We start from the raw sequence: 20,937 nt of genomic DNA on the forward strand, positions 1-20,937 counted from the left end.
TGCAATTGTCTGAAAATCAACAAATCTTCCTTTAGATTAGCACTTCTGGCTTTAGACCAAGCCAAATTATGTTCTCAAAGTAAATTTGACAATTTGGGGGTAAACCATACACTATGTCTGCCTTTAACTCTAAACTTTCTAAAAGGAGCATGCTTATTTATAAAATGGGTAAAACTTTCATAAAATTAACTGTTGTTATATTCGTGTTTTACTACTAAAAACAATTAACTTTTCCTCATTATTTTCAGTCTCATTTAGGGCCATGAACATGTCTAAACAAGTTGTGTTGCAAATTTGAAGTTAATATAAAAATGTGAGGTTCCTTTGCAATTTTGTTTAGGCGTTATACCAAAACTAGCCACCGTGTGACATTCAAACTCTATTTTGATGTAATTTTTCTGTCACAAATGTACAAATTTCTCGCTTAATATTACTTCTATCACAAAATAAACCAACAAAAAAATATGGAATCTTGATATTCAGACCTTTCAAGCGATTATGTATTTTGTCACGATTATAAAAGGTTTTGATTCTAAAAGACAAAATATTTTGTAAAATGACACTCCCCACCAAGGGGAGGATCCTGCTAAAAGATTTTAAAGTATAATTTCCACGGTATTGCAATGTCCATATTCTAAATGGTCTACACTAGATGAATTTTGAGGTTTTAAGCTTTCAAATGGTACATAATTTATGGTGATTTCTAAAAAATGATAGGAAAAAAGATTTTTGTGATTATGATGCATATGTTTTGAGGTCCATTCTTGTCATAAATTAATCTATTACCGTTCCTACATAATTTGTTACAAAGAACAGTGGTAAAATATCTATTTAGGTGTCTTAGACCTTTCCAACGATATACTCTATAGTTTGTCATGATTAGTTAAGGATTTAACTGTAATATATTAGAACAGAATATAGTAATATACAAAGTAAACTTCTGCCAGCGGGACGGTGACAGTTAAGGAGTTAAAAAGGTGGTTAAACACATTTTTAAAAATCATACTTTTTTACATTAATTGTTTGTACTGTGTGACAACTACTGATATTAAAATTTTTCCGTTCAAATCTGATTCCTTTTTGTTTTTAATAATGTGATATTTATGGAATTGCATTGAATGCAATTAGGGTAAATAGTACCCTCTCCATCAAAATCATACCCAGAAATAGAACATAATACACAAGGGTTAATGCTGGTTGCAAACTACCATAAAACAGAAAAAAGACAACGACCCTGTGTAGGAAGTACTGCTGCACAAAATTCATGTCAAAGGAGATGTCAGACAAAAGTGAGACACCTGACTGCACCCCAAAAAAATTATATCACCAGAGTTGACATTAGACACCCCAGACTTGACATGTCTCCAAAGAGATTTTAGCCTAAAGCCAACTCAAAGCCTTCCCAAACAGAATAAAAACTAGTCTAATTTCCCTCTGTCCAATCACAGTTGACAGGTTCCAAATGTGCCATCTTTTCTTCAGTTGCTATTTCGTCTTTTGGTTGCCAGGTATCCATTGTAAGTATCAATGCACATTAGTTTTCTTTGCAGTAGGCTGCAACACATTATACAATTAGGCAAAAAAAAATGCAGTTGTATTATGAAAGTCTCCCCAAAAAACTCGGGAAAACCACAACCCTGTCAACACTGTCTGCAGGAAGTGTGATTTTGTATGCTCTTGTTATGGTTACAAAATCTCTTTCCGTCTCCCAGTGCGAATATTTTTAGTGTGATTTATTTATTTTTTCCAGAAAACAAAAAATATGTTTGAGTTCTACATAATTTTTCTATAGATAGCAAAAGAATAATTAACAATATATTCTATATATTTTGTGATAATATCATTATAGTGAATTATTTTGGCCACAGTAATTGTGTTCTGAATATCGGGCTCCATGACAGCCCTAGTGTTGACACATGTTATTGGTGCATATAAAATCCAATGGGTTTTTTACCTTTAAGTATTTGACTAGTTTTTGGATCTGCCAGTATTCAGAGGGCAGGTCGGTGGGGATGTCAGCACGTCTTTCAGGCTGTTCCTCGTCTTCTTCATCCTCTGATGAACTCTCACTGAAGTCGCCAGCTCCTCCTGGGCTTTTACTGCACATACACACACATATGCACATATCAGACATATTAATATTCAAGCTGGCCCACAATTTTATGTCTTTCAGACACACACTGGGAGACGTACTCTCCCCCAGAATTTTCTCAGGGTAGAAATGAGAACTATCCATACATAACAGGACATTATAGAAAAAGCCCTTTCTATAATAAATAGAGCTTAATACATCAAATCTGAGGAGAGTTGGAGCAGGTGCAAGCCAAACCACATAGCACATTCTCTCAAAGCTCTGGTAAAATCTCTCTGAATCCAATGTGGAATGAATTATTGTGCTCTGAAAGGCCTTCATGCTCAAATCCTTGGACACAACGGCCATCAAACTCAGGGGTGTATTTGAAGTGTCATCTTAAGCCATGGCATCAAATTAAACGGCAGGGGATGGAGAGAACAGAGACAGAGCAATAGAGAGAGAGAGGAAGACTGGAGTGGTCATCAGTGCGCTTCTGAACTCTTTCATCACAAACTTATAAACACACGCACAAACGCAGATGGCCGTTAAAGTGGATCAGGCTACTGAAATGAATGTATCGTCAAACGAGTCATGAAACCTGGTACACACAGACAGATATAACAGGACAGATATAACAGTATTGCTCTTTGTAATTCCTGCCATGAAAAACAAAGAAATTGGTGGTAGTCACTTACTAGAAGTAAAATGTGTATACCGCAATGCAAATGATTGTTAGTGTGCTGGCTTACTGTGTTATGCATTACATTACTGATGTGTTTGTGTATAATGAACACACAAATGATCTTTAGAAAGCTACATTTAAAACACTTCGGAGTAGGACTAGGGAAAGAGAGGCTGCGGCTACACCCGGAGCTCCTTACAGGCAGGACTGTGTACTCTGGCAGTCGATGTTATGGGGACAGCTGGAGTTTTCACTCAACATTGCCAAACAGACAGAGAGGAGTCAGGAGAAGGAACAGGGTTATCAGCGGCTCAGGCACAGGCCAGTTATTACAGACCGCTACTCCCAGTAGCACCAGAGGACCGTTCCGTGAGCACACCAACCTGAACGGCTGCTTCATCCGTGTCTTATTAAAGGCTATAAAATGAATACTTATCCACAGCTGAAATAATTTGCCCTGAAAGTGAGTCTTTATTTCCAATTCAGTGATTAGATAAGTTTTTTTATGTTTGGCCGGGAGAATAAAGGGTTATTCAATTATGCGTGTTCCTGGGAGAGGGTTTTTGCGATCCTGTTTCAATGGTTAGGTTTTTACCTCAGAGAAAATACCATACGTACAATGAAAAGGCAATTTCTGTGGACTGAGATTATGGTGGCATACATTTTTTGAGAAGACTGGCTGCCTGGCAAAGACGATCCAGAAAAATTTGCTTTTTTTTTGTGTTCGGATACGGGTGACTTTGTGCCATTTTCCAAGATCTTCTTGCTTTCTCTGCTCCTTCTAGACTTCTCCTCTGCCTCGCTGGAAAAAATAGCAACAACCAGATATTGAACATGTTTAGACATTTTAAAAAATCAACATTATCATAATATTGCTTAGTGTTAATTATTACTGATTTATTTGTGCATACCAATTACATTTTTTTTTACTTGTCATAATTGTTGAACTTGTCACTCGAATTGAATGACTGTAGCATTTAGCAAATAAATACAAACCAATCAATTTCAGATGGAAAACAATAAAATCCCGGCCTACATTTGTTTCTTGTTTCTACAAGTCATTTTACTTGGATAGGAAAAAAGTCACAAATTCAAGTCAATGCCCTCAATGATTTAAATTGTTTTTGGGGTACAAAATAGGTCAGGTAACTTTTCAGATTTTAAACTCACCTGTCATGATGTTACATGATGTCTTTTATGATTTGTATGTCTAGTCTGATTTTATTTGTACCACACAAGTATCACCCATGAACATGTGGATGTTCCACATACAGTGTATTAAAAAGCCACTTAACTGGTGCCTTTGTTGCATATCCCTTTCATTTTTAAATTTAATTGATTTGTTTCTCCCATTAGGTAATATGTTTGTTTCAGCCTTCAGTAGCTCTCTAGAGTGTGTCTAGTTCTGTGACACCTTACAGAGAAAGCTTACATCATTTAAATGCAAGTTTGGTTCTGGCAGAACAGCGTAAAAATGTTCACATCTGGGAAATTCTTATTTCTCCAAAACAAAGGATTATTGTTTTGGAAATCCTAGATGACTGGTCAGAGGAGGTTTACCAGTAACAAGTGTTGAAATAGCCAAAGGGCTGATTTGTCTGCTAGATCAATCCAAGGAGGAAAACACATGCCTGAGTGATCAACTCTGGCTTTATCAGCTGACTGCCACTATGGATAGCTATGTCATGATTTCACCAACTGACACTCACAAGAGAACAGCCACTAGTGTAGACATATAAACAAGTCTGGTTGACTGTTAATTTGTGTATCTATAGAGTATGTAGACAAACAGTATGTAGAATGCATGCAGCACTCCAGCAAGCATCGTGGCCTCTGATGTTAAAGCTGTGATGGTTTTTTGGGAGTCCACTGGGATTTGGAAAAATCACTTACTCATAAGAAGACGTGAGGCCGAGGTTCTTCCATTTCAAAGATGGTTCTAATTTCTTCTTCCTACCGCCCGGCTTGTTCCGCGCAAGCTGTTGTCTCACCTTCTCAGGCACATTCTTTTCCTCATGGCCGTAAGACTTCAGGGTTTGGCCTGTTTCCCCAACATCAACTGTTTCCACATGTACGATCTTTTTAGCGGATGGCACATCTTGAATGGCAAAGTCCTGTAGAAAAGAGTGAATAAAAAAGAAACAACATAGTTAGGAACAGGACATGTCTCAAGTTGTACCAAACACACAGACTTGGGTAGTTAAAAGAGTTCTTCATTCAAGTATTCTTCATTTAACAAAGTTCTTCGTGAATGCAATCTTATTTTCCATTTTACATCTGACATATTGTCTCTTTATTGGGGAGGCCCATCACACACTCATCACAACGCAGACTTTTCATTCTAAAAAAGGGACATATAAAAACATAATCCCACTTATGAATTTGTATCCCTGAACATTTATATAATACAGACTTTCTCCACAGTCCACTGCCAGAAAAACAATCCTGCCATTGAGTTATGAGAGTAAATGAAAAAAAAAAAAAAATAGAAACATTTCCAAAATGTGTTCTGTTAATTGGCTATACAATATGAGAGGTTTATTGTTTCTGTACATTCTTGAACTGCAGCTGGAAATTTGGCACCCAGTCAGTGGAGCCTTTGCAGCAAAGTAACTCAACAATGATTTTTTGAAATTATAAAACACTCTTTCTTTCTCTTACTCCTACTTCTTTATTAACTTTGTGAGAAGCTAAACAGGCGAAAATATGTATGGTTAAAAGGCAAGAAAGATTTTAGTCAGAGGCACCTGCCATCAGCCCTTCACTGGTTCCATCATTTAGAGAGATGTAGTGAGAAAACGTAACAAAAAGTGCAAGAAGAAGAGAGAATAGTATGAGAGAGGAAGAGTTCAGAAAGAGTACACAAGGGAAAAAGCTTTTAATATGGCACAAGGGACTCTGTGTAGATCCAGCTTGGCTAAGCACACTTTGTGCCTTTCATGAGCTTGTCTGGCCTAAAGAAGGCCAAAGTTAAGAACAGCCAAATTTATATCCATTTCCTTATACCACTCCACCCACCTTTAATATTATAATTGAAGTAATAAACCTGCAAAAATCCCTGTCCAAGACCAAGTAGGGAGAGTGAACTCTCCAGTATGGCATCCCAAACCGAAGCCTGAATATCAAGAATAAACCTCGAAAAGTGCTCAATAAACCACAAACTACTACAAAATCTTTCTATGAAAGAAAGAAAGAAAGAAAGAAAGACAGACAAAGAAAGAAATTTGCCAGACAAAAGAAGTCTATTTCAAAACCCAGTGTGAGCTGACTTCTCACAACTGATGATGCATTACTCTAATATGCATAAATATACACAATATTTAGGTCAAAATCTTTATAAACAATTTGTATATTTTACTCAATCTACATAAAATGTATAATATTTTATATTTATATTCACTACTGTTCTAAAGTTTGGGCTCTTTAATATTTTAAATGTTCTTAGAAGTCTCTTAAGACTGGTTCACACGGGACGATTTTAAAATTGTCAGCCGATTTTCCAAACCTGAGAGACCCCACACACGGCGATAAAAAATCACGGGTCTAGCAGTTTTGCTCGTACAGTGTGTCATTCCCAGGTCAGACGGGAAATCTCGCAAAATCCCTCGAGATCAAACATGACTTCAGAGTAAACAATCATGGCGGACGAAGAGGATGCAGTGGCCATAGTTTGTCCTTTGTTTTTAACCGAAAAAAAAACCCACAAGAAAACGCGAGCATGGACTAACGTATACTTGCTACATCATGATATGGAGGTGAGTTGTTATTTTATCTCATAGAAATGTCGTTACGTACTACACTGATTAATTACCGTTGAAATAAACATTCATATATTCGTTTCCATGTACTTTGGTGGACTGCAGTTTTGGATGTAGTTATACCCATCGACTTTCTGGTGCGCCATGCCACCGGCTGTTTTGATTTTATTACCCGGTACTTCCTCGCCGCCTCGTCACCTCGCTTTCTGATTGGCTACACGCCACAGTCCACAGGCTGCGTGATCGTTTGTCCTCGAGGGACACCACACATGAGAAGAAATCGGGCAAAATAAATCCAACATGTTGGATATCCCCGATTTGAGATCGGAGCGGTCCCGACGTCCTTCCGAGCAGAGGAGAACAGTCTTAACACACCACACACGGCAGGAATATCTGATCTAATCGGAGCAACCTTAAGATTGTCGGAAGGGGTGAATCGGGGCTAAAATCGGCCTAATTATCCTGCCGTGTGAACCAGGCTTTAGGCTGCATTTATGTGATTTAGTTTTGTAAAATATTATACAAATTCAATTATAAAAACGGATGGAAATGCTAAATTTTCAGCAGTCATTATTCCAGTCTTCAATGTCACATGATCCTTCAGAAATCATTCTAATATGCTGATGTGCTCAAGAAACATTTCTTATTATTATCAATGTTGAAAATGATTGTGCTGGTTGTGGTTGTGGTTGTGCTGATTGTTATCTTGGATATGTTTTTCATTGCTTTTCAAAGGACACACAGAATTCTGCATTAGAATTTGTGGTTTCTAAATTTCTTTCAAGGCAGCATAAATAAGTCAACTTTTGAAACAACCTTCGCATTGAGAGTGTCTCTATGATGTACTGAAATACAACCTCCTTTAGAGGAAGCTTACTAGGTTTTGGAAGAGAGCGACAGTCTTCCTGTCAAAGTCTGACAAAGCAGTAGAGTACGATATCTTTTGCCTGATGAACGACACCTTCTGCTCAGCCCTGGCTGTGCTTGTTAGATTAAAAGTGTCTGATCTGATAAAAGCATAAAAACGCATCGGTTCTTCACGCAGCTGATATGTTAGGAGATACAGCTTGTTGTCTTTGGCTGAGAGCTGGTGTGTGTGCTGAGGGTTTCTGGGCTGAATAATCACGGTCCGGTGCTTGACTGATGGCTGAAGGACTAGAGCGTGTCTGAGACTTATTACAGCAAACTCAGGCTGCAATCCAGAGCCTATTCTCTGCTGAACTTTTCAAGTTACAAGAGTCCCATAGTGCAACTAAAAGCATTATCTGCACTCAAATCAACATGCGCCTTAATGTAACGGGTTCGTTTCAGGTGGATAAACATGTATTTGTAGAAGGTGATGAAAGTCTTGACCAAAGATGAGAACTCTCATATGTAGCCTTGTAGAAATGTGTTTGGAAGACCTTAGAAAGACATGGAAAGAAAGACATAGAAAACAAGGAACCAATGCAAAATATGGAGAACAAAGAGGGGTTTGATTTGTGTCTAAGCAGACTACTTTTATGGCTCTCTCTTTACGGCCTCTGTCCATCACCCGTCAGCTGCTAGCGCTCATGGTTGAGCTCCCGCCCGCTGGCATAATAAAACATGAAAGTCTGGTGGGCATTTTTACGCACACAAACGCTCGCACGGCGAACCGCCTGCCTGGCATCATCGCTTCAAAGAATAATAAACTCTTTCTCCTCACTGCCACCAATAATCGAACTCAACCTGCTAGCACATATCCAGCCTTGTTCAAAAACCAAACACTTAAACCGCAATGAGAATATTCACCTCATTCTTTTTCTTTTCTTTTTTTTCTCGGCAATACATATTGTTTCAAAGCAGCTTTGCAGAAAATAGTGCCTTAATACCCCCAGTGAGCAAGCCAAAAGCAACATGGCAAGGAAAACTCATTCTAGAATATCACACCATCTGTTCAGTAGTTCTCGATAAGAACGGTAATATAAAAAAACACCTTTCAGCAATAGCAAGTATGACAGTGACTGACTGTTATGTACCAAATAAACAGCCTGACATGATTTACACAAGTAGAACATGTTCCTTTATCAACATGTTGTTCCTAAGACAACATTCGTATTATTCAATCATTGCTTTATGAGTTTAGAGCGTTAGGGTTTTGATTGGTTGCTGAGGATGTTGCTCTAGGACTTAAAGGATGTTGATCAAGAGACAAAGTGTCAAATAAGCAAGTACAGCATATAGCTCTACTTCAGCTTTTTCTCATAGAGCTTTAGAATGATAGCACACTTAGACCGAACATTCATCAGAGCTAAGAGTTATGGGAGGTGAGCAGAGCTACCGAGCACAGACTCATGGGAACTGTTCCTCAAGTGAGGAAGATGAAGCCTGTCCTGGACCTGACGGAGTTTAACTTGGACATCACTGCTGAGAGTAAAGGTAATATTCAGCAGCAGGCTTAGTTTGTGTTTGGCTCTGAATGCAGAACGAATAGATGAAAGGAACATTTTATACTTTTTGTCCTCAAAGTAACTGTCAGGAGCACCAGACAGAGTTTTTTTTTTTACACCGGCAGAGTAGCGCTAGACAATAGCCATTACTATATGGTAGAGCAGTAATCTTTCTGTCTGCCTTCACTTTCCATCTGCAAACTATAACGGCGAGAGATAACATCACCATCATTTAGCAACGAACATAAAGAGAAATCTGTCTCGATGATGGAGTTTCCGTTTATATTGCTCAAGGACAGAATTATGTCGGTTATAAAACCGCCAACGATCGGCATAAAACATTAGCGTGGATCTGAGGACTTTGTTTTAAGAAAAGAAAAGTACAAGTCTTTGGTGTGCATCAACAAAAAGGCATTTACTGAGCTGCGCTACTGATAAAGCTGAAGACAAATCTGGACAACATTGAGTCAACCCCCCACAAAAAAACAACAACATATGCATGCACACATGAAAAGAAAGAAAATGGTAATTTCTTAAAGATTTTGTATATTTACAAATATTTTTTGCTATAATTCTTGTCTGTAAAATCTCGTGTAATATGACTAAATATTTGGTGCTGTAAAACAAAACATTTTTCCAACAAATACATTATGTCAGTGAAGAGAAATAGGATATCATATCTCAAGCAATAAACACTTTTCACCACATCTTGAGGCCATTATCGGAGACCCAATTTGTTAATTTATCTTTTACTTAATTCAGAGGGGTCTGACTAACTGGCCTGTTCTCACATTCTTTCACACTGTGGTGATGTGAATAATAGCCCAGTGACAGAGGAGAGAACTCCCTCGCTCCCCAGCTCAGTCTCTTCATCGGTCTCTCTCTTGGTTATTGTGACAAGCAGACACTCTGTGCACAGAGAGAAGTGTAGACATTCGGTTGTCCCCTCTTTCCCCTTCCTCTTCTCCTCAGCTGTGATTAATCTTAGGCTGCATACCTCACAGGCTCACACCACAGGCTGAGGATCGAGCAGGAGCACACTGCTGCCAGTTGAAGGACAGCTCTGCTGTTTGTGGGTCTATGTTTGAAGCCTTGGCCTCTTTCCTTGAGTCTGTGTGCAAATATTTTAAATTCATAATGAATATCTGAATCAGTAGCCTACATGTTTAATACATGTTCTTTTTATAAGCTGTTATTAGTGTTATTATTATTTAGCATTTTTGCCTTTATTTGCCTTTAGACAAATTAGTAAAAGAAAAGAGAGGATGACTGAGGTGCTAGAACTCCTTACAATGTGTCCGAGCACTTCCCATATGCCTATGACAAAACTGCGGATATTAGAAATAAAATATTAAAACATGAAAAGCTATACATGTACACCACCATTCAAAAAATTTAAGATTGGTAAGATTTTCTAGCAAGGCTGCATTTATTTGATCAGAAATACAGTGAAAATCTTATGAAATCTTATTTATTTTAATATATTTTGGGAAAATACGTTTATCCTACCTGCATACATACAGTCTACACAAATATATACTATAAATACTATTTAGCAAATATCATTCTTTTTATTATTGCAATTTAAACTATATTATTACCCAGCTCTAATTTATTAAACGTCAAAATATTAAGATTATAAACATGAACATTATGATTTTCTGTAAAGACGCTTTGAAAGATTGTTTCGTTGAAAGCGCTATCTGAATAAAACTGACTGAAAATGTGATTTATTTCTGCTCTTCCTCGCTCTTCTCTTTGAGGTTAAATGCTTTTCCAGAAATCCTTTTAATATGCTGATTTGGTGGTCAAGAATCATTTCCTATTAATATCAATGTTAAAAATGTGCTGAAATGACTCTTTGATGAATAGTAAGTTAATTTGAATTCTTTTGTAAAATTCTAAATGTCTTTCCTGTCACATCTGACCAATTTAATGTATTCTTACCAGATAAAAAAATATTAATTGCTTACTAAAAACAAATCTTACTGACATCAAACCTTTGAAAGGTAGTATACCTTAACTAAATCAAAACCAAGCTATTTGGGCACTTGCAGTCTTCTGGTAACTTGCACCATTCCACATCATAATTGCTAACTGCTAATTTATAAACATCACTAACACATCATTCTACTAGGAGCAATATACTATCAATGACATCCACTCAGTTTCACTAATAGCAGACTTCTACTTGGCTGCACGTGTCTGTCAAGATTATGGCATACTCTCATGATGATGTCATCTGTCTCTAATGCCAGAAATTTCAGGCTATCCAGACCACCGCTATTGAGCACCAAGCTTTTTCAGTACTCACAAATCTCATCAGCCTTTCAAATACTTATAGGTAGATGAAAAAACCAATCTGGTATCTGAGATGTGCAATTAATGACCACTAATGTCTTTTTTAATGTTAGATGGATTATATAAGTTTGTCACAATTGTGTTGTCAAATTTTGGATAATAGGTGCATACCCATGAATTATGTCATTCACATGTTAGGATTGCCCAGAGCATGGTTAGGATATCCAAAGCCCTGCGGTGTGCAGCAGACACTATAATGAAATCACTGTCATGTGTTCAGAAAATTGCCATCTGGAGCATTTTAAGACCAAATGCAGTGGAAGAGGATAACTAAAACGATGAGAGAAATGGAAACCCAACAATGCCAACCAACAACTGAGGAAATAAGGATTGATATATGCTGAAAGAGATAAGATGCTGTATTCCTGTGGTGTTGAGCAATACCTGTTCATTAGCAGCCGCAGCAAAATGGGGAGACATGTTTTTCAGAAGTGTAATAATGTCTTTGTAGAGTTCACTTTTTCTCATATAGTAGTTCACACCTCCTTCTCCGTGGATTCTCTGGAAAATAAAATCATAATGCAAGTTTAAACACAAATTGACAACATTTCCAATGGTGTATTAGTATTTTTGGCTGAGATATAAGTCAGGTTACAATATACATCTCAATCATAACGTCATATTTGAAAAAGACAAGTGAAAGAGCAAGGGAAAAGGTTCAACACTCACTTAACACACACATAAATCGTCCATCAGCTTCACACAAATGCACGGACATAACTATACTTTCAACTTTTAATCTCTGAGGTTCAGATGTGAATTGTTCTGATTAAATATCTAATCTAAACAATTAGCATCACTGTCATTTGCAGTAGATTGAAACTGACCTCAAATGTACAATGAACAGGTGAGTGTCAGAAAGCATTGAACAGAACACAGACGAAGACAAGAGACTCCAAAAATTACAGACATTTAGAGAGAAGTGGAGGGGGAGAGAAATTAGATTGAAGAAAGAAACACCAGGACAAAAATAGACTTGATGTGTATGATATGTACTTGATTAAGTGGCACACTGAATGAAATATATTGTGGTGTGTGAAATGTTGCTTTTGATTAATTGCACACATATTTAGTTCTGTGGGGTGGCTCGAAACACTAAACACAGCAAGAGAAGCAGATCTGGAACAGAATCATATAACTGTCATGTCTAAAGCTTTCAGTTTCGCTTACCTCATGTTCTGGAAAAGTGTTTGTATACCATACCTTTCAAACACATTAAGAGCACATTGTGTATGATCAAATTGTCTACCATAATTTGCTCTCTTGACAGCCTGACACGTTTCAGATTCAGAAATCTCATTGCATCATTCAGCATTCCGATGGGATGCATTAATTTCCATCTGCTAGGTGCTCAGGTCAGGCTTGTTGGGATATGCCCTGTTTCGATTATCAACCTCCTCTTTAATTGGCTTTCAAAATACAATATATAATCGACTGAGGGAATGTCCAAACTTCTGAAACTGATTACTAATGGCAGATGATACCTTATGTAGCTGAACTCCATCATTTTTGACACCAATGTAGCAAACGTGTTTTGCTTAACACAAGAGAATTGTGTTCCCATCTAAATTCAACCTAAAACCAACATACCAAATGACTGTTATTACTTTCTTGACAGTTTTCTCACCTCATCGAAGAAAACTCCGCTTGTACTGCAAGTGATGAACAGCGTGGGCTCTGTGTCACAGGTCTCAATTATAAGGGAGCAGATATCTCCATCCATCTGCCTCCACGGTGGAGAACGACAACCATTGGAGAACACGTAATCTGGAGGCAAGATTAATGCTTTAGAGATTTGTATATTGTGTCAAATGGTAAATTAGTGCACCGTTGTCACCTCTCGACAGTAAATATTTGCAATAAAACTTGAGTTTTGGAAAGTTTTTACAGTGCTGGCTCCCACCGGGACAGATGGACACTCTCTCCCAGTAGCCCTGCCAGTGAAGATGACTGATTGTTCTTCAGGACTGAGCTGCTGCAGACATAACCCCAAGATAAATCACCCTCGCCAAACACTCCCCGCCGATTCTCCACATGCTCCAAACCACCCTGCGCATCCTCACGGTGCCCCCCCTTTTTATTTGCGTAGAAGCTTCCAATTTTTACTCAGCATATGGGGACACATTTGTCAAAAGAAGCCACATCCATCATTCAAAATTTGCAGGCCGTACTCCTCTTTCCAAAAACAGTTGATTGTTATGGCACAGCAAATCTGCCCGTTCTCCTCAGGGAGAAAGGAAGAATTGATGAATCTCTTTGTAAACTGAAATCTGACATATGTAATGGTTTCCATGTTGTGGAGACTTGAATACAGACATGTTATATTTAAAGGATATCCAGAATTGCCACTAATGGTGATGGCTTGAAGACTTACTGTGAGGCAGAGAGAAAAGTTTTTTGACATTTACTGTAAGAGTGTAAATCATAAGCCAATAAGAACTTAAATGATCAGAACTACTAAGTTTTGCGAGTTTCTTATTGGGAAAACTACCCTGGAAAACGAATGTTTCGATCTTAAAGATGTGGTCACATTAGTGAAAGTTCAGAGGCAAAAAAGGTCCATTGTGTACTGTAAGTAGAGTAGCAATGCAAAACAAAACAAGCAGTTTTATGTTGTTCAACGTGACGAGTCTGTTTAAAACCTGCTTTGGGAAATCTTTCAACCTCACGGAAAATTCCCAGTTGCACTGATTCCTAGAGAACTTTCTGGATTTTGCCCGGGATAATCTGCCCAAAAAATGGCCGGAGATTTCTTAATGTGTTGACACATTTACTAAATCTAGTAGTTCGGTTGAAATCAAGTTTTGAAATCAAAAGATTTTCTCATGCACATTTCATATTGGGATCAACTTGGTCACACAAATTCCCCAAATAGACCAACAGAAAGCTGCTCGGTTTGAAATCGACTTCACAGACCACTACATTAATGACAACGGACAAGGATGTTTTTTTGCCCACAAAATTTTATAGAAATTGAAATTTTCTGATAAATTTTGCCAGTCTTCTGGTACTGTCAAGAAAATAACGAATCTGTTTAACTGAATATAGTTCAATCTAGTGCTGGGCTGTATACCGGTTCATACCGAATACCGGTGTTTATTTTTTCTTATATGAATTTTTTTTAAAAAATACCGGTGTTGTTTAAATAATGTTTGGAATGTGTCTGAGAGGGGTATCTTTTCACGTGGCGAGGACACAGCTGTATGTGTTACGAAGCATGAAAGTTAAGAGGCTGAAGCTGTAGAACGTGATGACACAGAAGAACTCGTCCACAATATCCACTGACCGCCCGACACCAATATCCACCGCCTGCTGCCATCAGCTCTTGTGGCACACACACACACACAAGCACGACTTTTGCGCTAGATTTAGAAACTCCCAGATGCTTTTAGCTGCTTTTTTCCCATAGAATATAAATACTGAGAAACATTAGCTATGATTCAGTTGGATGATGTCACCAGTGCTGCCCCGCGAGCATGAGGTCTGACTCTCTCGGCACAGTGTCGTCTCTCTGTGTCTGTTCTGTGCAGTGAGCGGCAGAGAAGCATCATCTTCAGCTGGCCATACCGCTGCCGACTCGTCAATAAATGAGTACAAAACAGCAATTCCAAGAACCTGTTGCTTACTGATTGTTTGGAATTATAAATATGAGCATAGTTCGTCTGTGATTATTATGCACTCTTTGTTTGGAAGGTTTTTTTTGTTTTGTTTTGTGTTACTCATACACAGGTAGTGGGCTGCATGAGACAAAATAGTAATATAGCCAAAACCACCGCATAGCTGCTCAACATGAATCTACTGTACATGCAGAAGATATCGAGATCATGAATGAGTGACTTCTGGTTAACATGTATTAATGGGTCGTATTTCGTCACTATTTAGAGTGGAATTTTTCTACAATATTCTCTCATCATGACAGTAAATTAGGGCATTCTAAGTCAATCTACTGCTGTAGCCTATTTCCTCTCTGAATCAATAGAAAATGTTGTTTACACCCGGTCATGCATAAAAAAAAAAAAAAAAAAAAAAAACAATATACCGTGAAACCTGTTTAATTTTGAAAAATACCATGATATAATTTTTTGGTCATTCCGCCCACCCCTAGTTCACTAGCCTAGAACACTCTTTAGTCTTCATAATCATTAACTAAATCCTCTAACGCCTTGAGAAATACTGTTTGCTGAACTCTGATATCAGTTTGATTTGATTTCATTTACGGTAGGCTGTTTGTTTTACATCAGCATGGATATCGGCCCCGCGCACCTGCATGCGGTTCAACTCTGAAAGTGGGACTGTGAGCATTTCACTGGGGCCAACGGTCACCTCAGTTGTCTCTACAAATCCATCTTTTAAGCTATCTGACACCAACCTCTCTTGATTCAATTTCTCTTTGGCCAACGGGAACTGTGATGGTTCAGTGGCCACATTTAACTCAGCACCACTCTTTCTGTCACAGCTCTGCACATCATCACTAACAGCCACATTAGCGGCATACATCTAGTTTTTGTTAGAGTAGGTCTGCTTAATGTGTTCGTAATTGAAACACACATAAAATAGACAAAAGTACGAAAACTGGTGCAAACTGTTTTTAATTCTTGTTTACGAGTTGTTTTTTTAAATGTTGTAAAATATAAGCTTAATTTAAAATGAAAAATATATATATTTTAATTACCCTCTTAGAAGATCTTTTTTTCTCGTTTTAAGCATAAGCTCACTGAATTTAATACATTTATACGAAGACTTAATATCTTATGAAATTTTTGGTACTGGAAAACAAGAAAAAAATACTGAGTTTACAAGGCATTAGTCAAGCATTTGCAGCCATGTCTGACAGTCGCAAGTGAGAAGTTGTCTCCATTTTTCCCAATGACTAAATTACTTTAGTCCAACAACTCTCATTCATGCCGGAAAACTATGATCACTTGCTTGAGAGAGAAAGAGAGAGTGAGGGAGAAATATGTAAGAGAGAAACGAGATTAATCAGATTGGGGGTTAAAATAAGTCTGGAAGTGAGTGAGTGACAGAATGAGATAAAGTGAGCAGAAGTGATGGAGGGGGGGAAAGTGAGGATAATACAAACCTGATGTGTAGCTCACAGACTTCAGCACCCGCTTTTCTCCTGTTCTACAGAATCTCTTCAACAGATCTACCTCTGTATTAACAGCTGCTGGGCTTAGCCTGCCCTCTCTGGACAAAAACACACACACAACAAAAATACAGCTCATTAACCAGTAACAGTAATATAGCTATGAATGCACGCACAACTCTAAAGTGAAAACATTACTTGTCAAGTGCTGTAGATTAAGAAGTAACTTTTTTTAGTATCTTCATTGTAAATATATATAAAAATATATTAAAGCATGGCTGGATGCTTTGATTACAGGCATTGTACAGTATATGCATACAGTAAGAGTGTTTACCCAGTGATCGGTCTCACAGCAATGCTTAACAGCTCCCCGTCCAGCTGATGCAGGATATTGAATAGCTTGTCTTCATGTATTGTGGGAGAGATGGGCCCAAAGATCTTCTTTATTGGCTCCCTGTTAACTGTTGGCCATTAACACATATTATTCACACCTGCTTGTCATATAAAACACTTCCACTCATCTCAGTTTTTTTCCCTTAGCCCCATTGCAGGTTTCATTCCAAGACTCTTGGAACCAGGGCGATAGGTGTCAGTATAAAAAACACTGGTACTACTGGGACAAACAACAGCCCACTAAACTTTAGCAAAAGCTTATCGACTACACATTGAAATGTTAGCCAACAGCTGCAGGAAACATGTCTGGAATTAATCTTCAGATGGAAAATTTGCTTTAAAAACTGTGGTCAAAAAGCCAAAGACCACTAGTGAAAATCCTTCTATTTCACATTTGTATAATTAATACTGACTTTTTTATTACAAGTTATATTCTCGATTAAAACTGAACTAAAAAATAACATGAATTTCAGTCTTAGTATTTTTTTTTTAATGACAGCAGCACCCAAGCTTCACAAAACTCATTAAATAGTAAAAATAGTACTCATTTTATGTTTTTAGTTCCAGGTTTAAAAAAAAAATAAAAAATCAAATCTGCTCAATTTGGTCTCAGATTTCCGGCTTCCACATCTTCCATCATAAATAATTGCAAGCATTGGAATGATGAAGGCTGCAAATGTGTTAATATTTCTAATGGTTACAAAAATTTGGTATAACAGAATAATAGGTTACTTCAGACAAATTAGAACTTAAAGTATCACCTTCCAAACAGGCCCGGATCTCCTTCATCTTTTTATCTTTGCTTAGCTGCAAAAGGTTGGAGAGATGATAAAATGAGTGCACTGTGATGTCAGGTGGACTCAGTTGGAGAAGGGGACTTCCCTTATCATCACTTTCCAAGGACACAGCTGCTTCGCCTCTGAAAAAGAGAAACAGCAAAGGATAGGCAAGAAAAATCAGAAATGATCTGAAAACCTGTTGTATAGCCTAAGCAGAAAATTTAATTAGATGTAATCTTTCTTATTTCTCTAGAGCCTAGTCAACTGCACATCTAACATGAACTCCAGTTATTGGTATTACCTGGTGTCATATATATCTGATGTGAAATCAGCCGCTTCTAGAGATGTTTCCCATTGTAAAGGCTCCCTGAACCGAATCCTGGCCTCCTTTGGGTATCTGTCTTCGAAGTCCTCCGTGAAGATCAGGATTTCAGTCAGTATGTCATTATTCAGAGGGCTGTCCTCGAGTTTATCCCCATCAGAACTCCACTGGATTGCCTTAGACAATGTCTCACCCATGACAACAGGATCTTAACCTAACATTAAAGCAGAGTTAGTGAACACTATTAATAAAACACGAGAAGGATAAAACTATATCAGTGCATGCATTAAATCGCGAGGACTCGTATGTGGTGTTTCACACACATCTGACGGATTATTATTAACGTTAAACTTTAAAGACGCAATATTTGTGAGCCTTCTTAGAAGGGTCGATTTATGAAACGGTTTATTACTCACCAAAAACGAGACTAAACAGGTATCTACAACGTTTCTAAGCGTTTTCCTCCTCAAAGTCGCTGTATTGCTATCTTGCTAACTTTTCGGCGTTCCCTTCAGTTACCAAGTAAACAGAAACGAGCTACGAGCCGGCTTCGGTTGCTAAGATACGGTATAACAACGAGGAGCAGAGAGGGTCAAAAAGAAGTGTAGGCGGCAAAGCGTTTAGATTTGTCTTTCTGTGTTTGCAGGAAACACTTTATTGTGCAGTATATGACTGATCAACATTCACATTAGGATGATTTTGCTACGCAAACAAAAGTGTGGGCCAAAACGAGCTTACCTGACGGAGTTAAAGGCTTCTGCATTATGTCAACTGTTTGTTTTCTCTCTGGGGTTGCGTGCCCAGTGCCACAGAACCACACTTTTGAGAGGCTCTTTATACACTTCCGTACTGTGCTGTATGGTTTGGCAGAAAATTACACACAGGCATTTGGGCTACAGAAAAGACTTCATTTCCCCATTGATCCTGCCTGTACAGCCTCTCAAAATAAGTGAATTCAGCACAACATTATTCACGCTGGGTTTAACTTTGATAGGTCTCACTCATGAGCTTTCAAGTGAACCGAAACCGAACAGGAGCTCCCTATTTTTAAGATCATGCAGATGCAAGGCCTAGTGCCAGGTGTATTAGCCTCTCTCGCTCACTGCCAAACCACACCGATGACCTGGAGATTAACATTGCAGAAATCTCCATGCTTTTTAACTTAAATAGTGCTCTTTAGATTATTCTCTCTTACTGAATTAATGATTTCACTTCTTGCTGCAGATCAAGAGATCATTACTAAGAATTTCACCAGGCATTTAATATTACATGGAAATTTACAAGCATTTCCACTAGACTTCAATTTACAAGGTAAATTACGGGAGCAGAGACTTTTTTAATTCATTTATTCATGTCTGTCAATCGGTATAAAATATAAGTATTTTAGAGCTTCCACACATGCCACCAGTAAACAACACTGAATGGGTTTAAATGCCATAACACTACTGTATATTTTCTTTGTGTGTATATTAGGAAATAAGCAGCCAGCGGTATAGACCTTTGATGTTAAATCTGGGAAAATATCTGTTCTTGCTCCTTTTTGCAACAGTCTGGTCATTTACAACCATAAGGCCATAGCGATGATGAACAGAAGCAGAAAATAAATGCAAATGCTCACTTAACTGTAGGTGTGTCAACATTTTGATTTATACCTACAGTCCAGACATGCTTTTATTCTACATGTATTTGCAAAAGCCCAGTCTTTCATCCTTGGTTGAATAAATGGGTGCAAATCAGTGTCGTCGATCTTACTGTGTGACATATTGTCTGGCCCAGCCACTTCTTGGAAATCCAACAGCCCAAAGAGGGGAGCCCATAAGAGGTAATGCTGAGACTCTGTGGGCAATAAAAAACAGACCCTCTCATTTTTAAAGCATTGCGATCCCTCACTCTCATGTCTGCAATCATTCATTGATAAATTGTAAATAGATTCAAGATGATGACACTGAAATCCCATCCCAGCGCAGGAGTTTTCAAACTGGAGTCCAGGGACCCCCCAAAGGGGCATAAGCCCTTGAAAGAATTTGGAAGAAAAACTTTTCTACATTTACTTAAATATAATTATTATTATTTGGCTCAAGATTGTTCAGACATGCTGACTGTATGATTATTTTATGCTGTTTATGTTATTCTTCTGACAAGCTAGTAAGGTGTACATTTGAATTACATTTTATTTATTCTAACATTAAAAGCAGAAAGAAAAAAAAGCTTTTAAACTTATAGTAAATTTGTATTAGTAGTAAACTACTACTTTGACTTAAGTTTAAGTTTTAAGTTTATTTTTATTTGTATAGCGCTTTTTACAATACAAATCGTTACAAAGCAACTTTACAGAAAATTATGTTTCTACAATATTTAGTAGTAGCTAGTAGTTTGTGCACGTTTGACAGGATTTTAGAAAAATAAAAATAATAATAATAATACAAGACGTAGTCAGCTAGATGATGAACTATCAATATTATTAATTAATAGTAATTATAGGATGCAGTCACACATGTAGCAATAATTGTTAGTTCTGTTTGTTGATTCAAGATTAGGATCATCTGGGGTCCTCTGAGGGTCAGCATCATCTCTTCTCAGGTGTTCTGGATCCAGACTGGAGCTTGTGTAAATCCTAGTTACCACGGGATGTAAATCCCGTGGCAAAACATAGAAACAAAATAGAGACATCATTAGCATAGCTGCTGATCCAACAAAGTAAAATTAGTTTAACCCAAGCTAAAGAATAAAAATGCAGATGCAACTACACTCACAATTTAAGAGATACATTATTCGAATGCTTGGCGAAAGAGATGCGTTTTTAATCTAGATTTAAACAGAGAGAGTGTGTCTGAACCCCGAACATTATCAGGAAGGCTATTCCAGAGTTTGGGAGCCAAATGTGAAAAAGCTCTACCTCCTTTAGTGGACTTTGCTATCCTAGGAACTACCAAAAGTCTAGCGTTTTGTGACCTTAGGGTGCGTGATGGGTTGTAGCGTGGTAGAAGGCTAGTTAGGTACGCAGGAGCTAAACCATTTAGGGCCTTATAGGTAAGTAATGATAATTTGTAACTGATACGGAACTTAATAGG

At 37.8% G+C, this 20,937-nt stretch overlaps 1 protein-coding gene across 2 annotated transcripts in view; it reads right to left on the minus strand.

The window, feature by feature from the left end:
• Nucleotides 1-18,422, minus strand: part of LOC132122218 (outer dynein arm-docking complex subunit 2-like) — a 54,799-nt gene extending 36,377 nt beyond the window's left edge. The window contains exons 1-10 of one of the 2 annotated variants that reach the window (XM_059532212.1): nt 18,283-18,422; nt 17,846-18,080; nt 17,527-17,684; nt 16,707-16,833; nt 16,367-16,473; nt 12,914-13,053; nt 11,671-11,787; nt 4,650-4,870; nt 3,418-3,558; nt 1,955-2,099 (exon numbers count right to left, since the gene is read on the minus strand). In XM_059532212.1, coding sequence (XP_059388195.1) covers nt 1,955-2,099; nt 3,418-3,558; nt 4,650-4,870; nt 11,671-11,787; nt 12,914-13,053; nt 16,367-16,473; nt 16,707-16,833; nt 17,527-17,684; nt 17,846-18,063 — 1,374 coding nt within the window. In that variant the 5' untranslated portion in view covers nt 18,064-18,080; nt 18,283-18,422. Of the gene's footprint in view, nt 1-1,954; nt 2,100-3,417; nt 3,559-4,649; nt 4,871-11,670; nt 11,788-12,913; nt 13,054-16,366; nt 16,474-16,706; nt 16,834-17,526; nt 17,685-17,845; nt 18,081-18,278 lie in introns of both variants that reach the window. The other variant, XM_059532211.1, reaches the window with a different exon arrangement.
• Between the last annotated feature and the right edge of the window lie 2,515 nt (nt 18,423-20,937).

Source organism: Carassius carassius, chromosome 40 (genome assembly GCF_963082965.1).
Source record: "Carassius carassius chromosome 40, fCarCar2.1, whole genome shotgun sequence".
Lineage (NCBI taxonomy): Eukaryota > Metazoa > Chordata > Actinopteri > Cypriniformes > Cyprinidae > Carassius > Carassius carassius.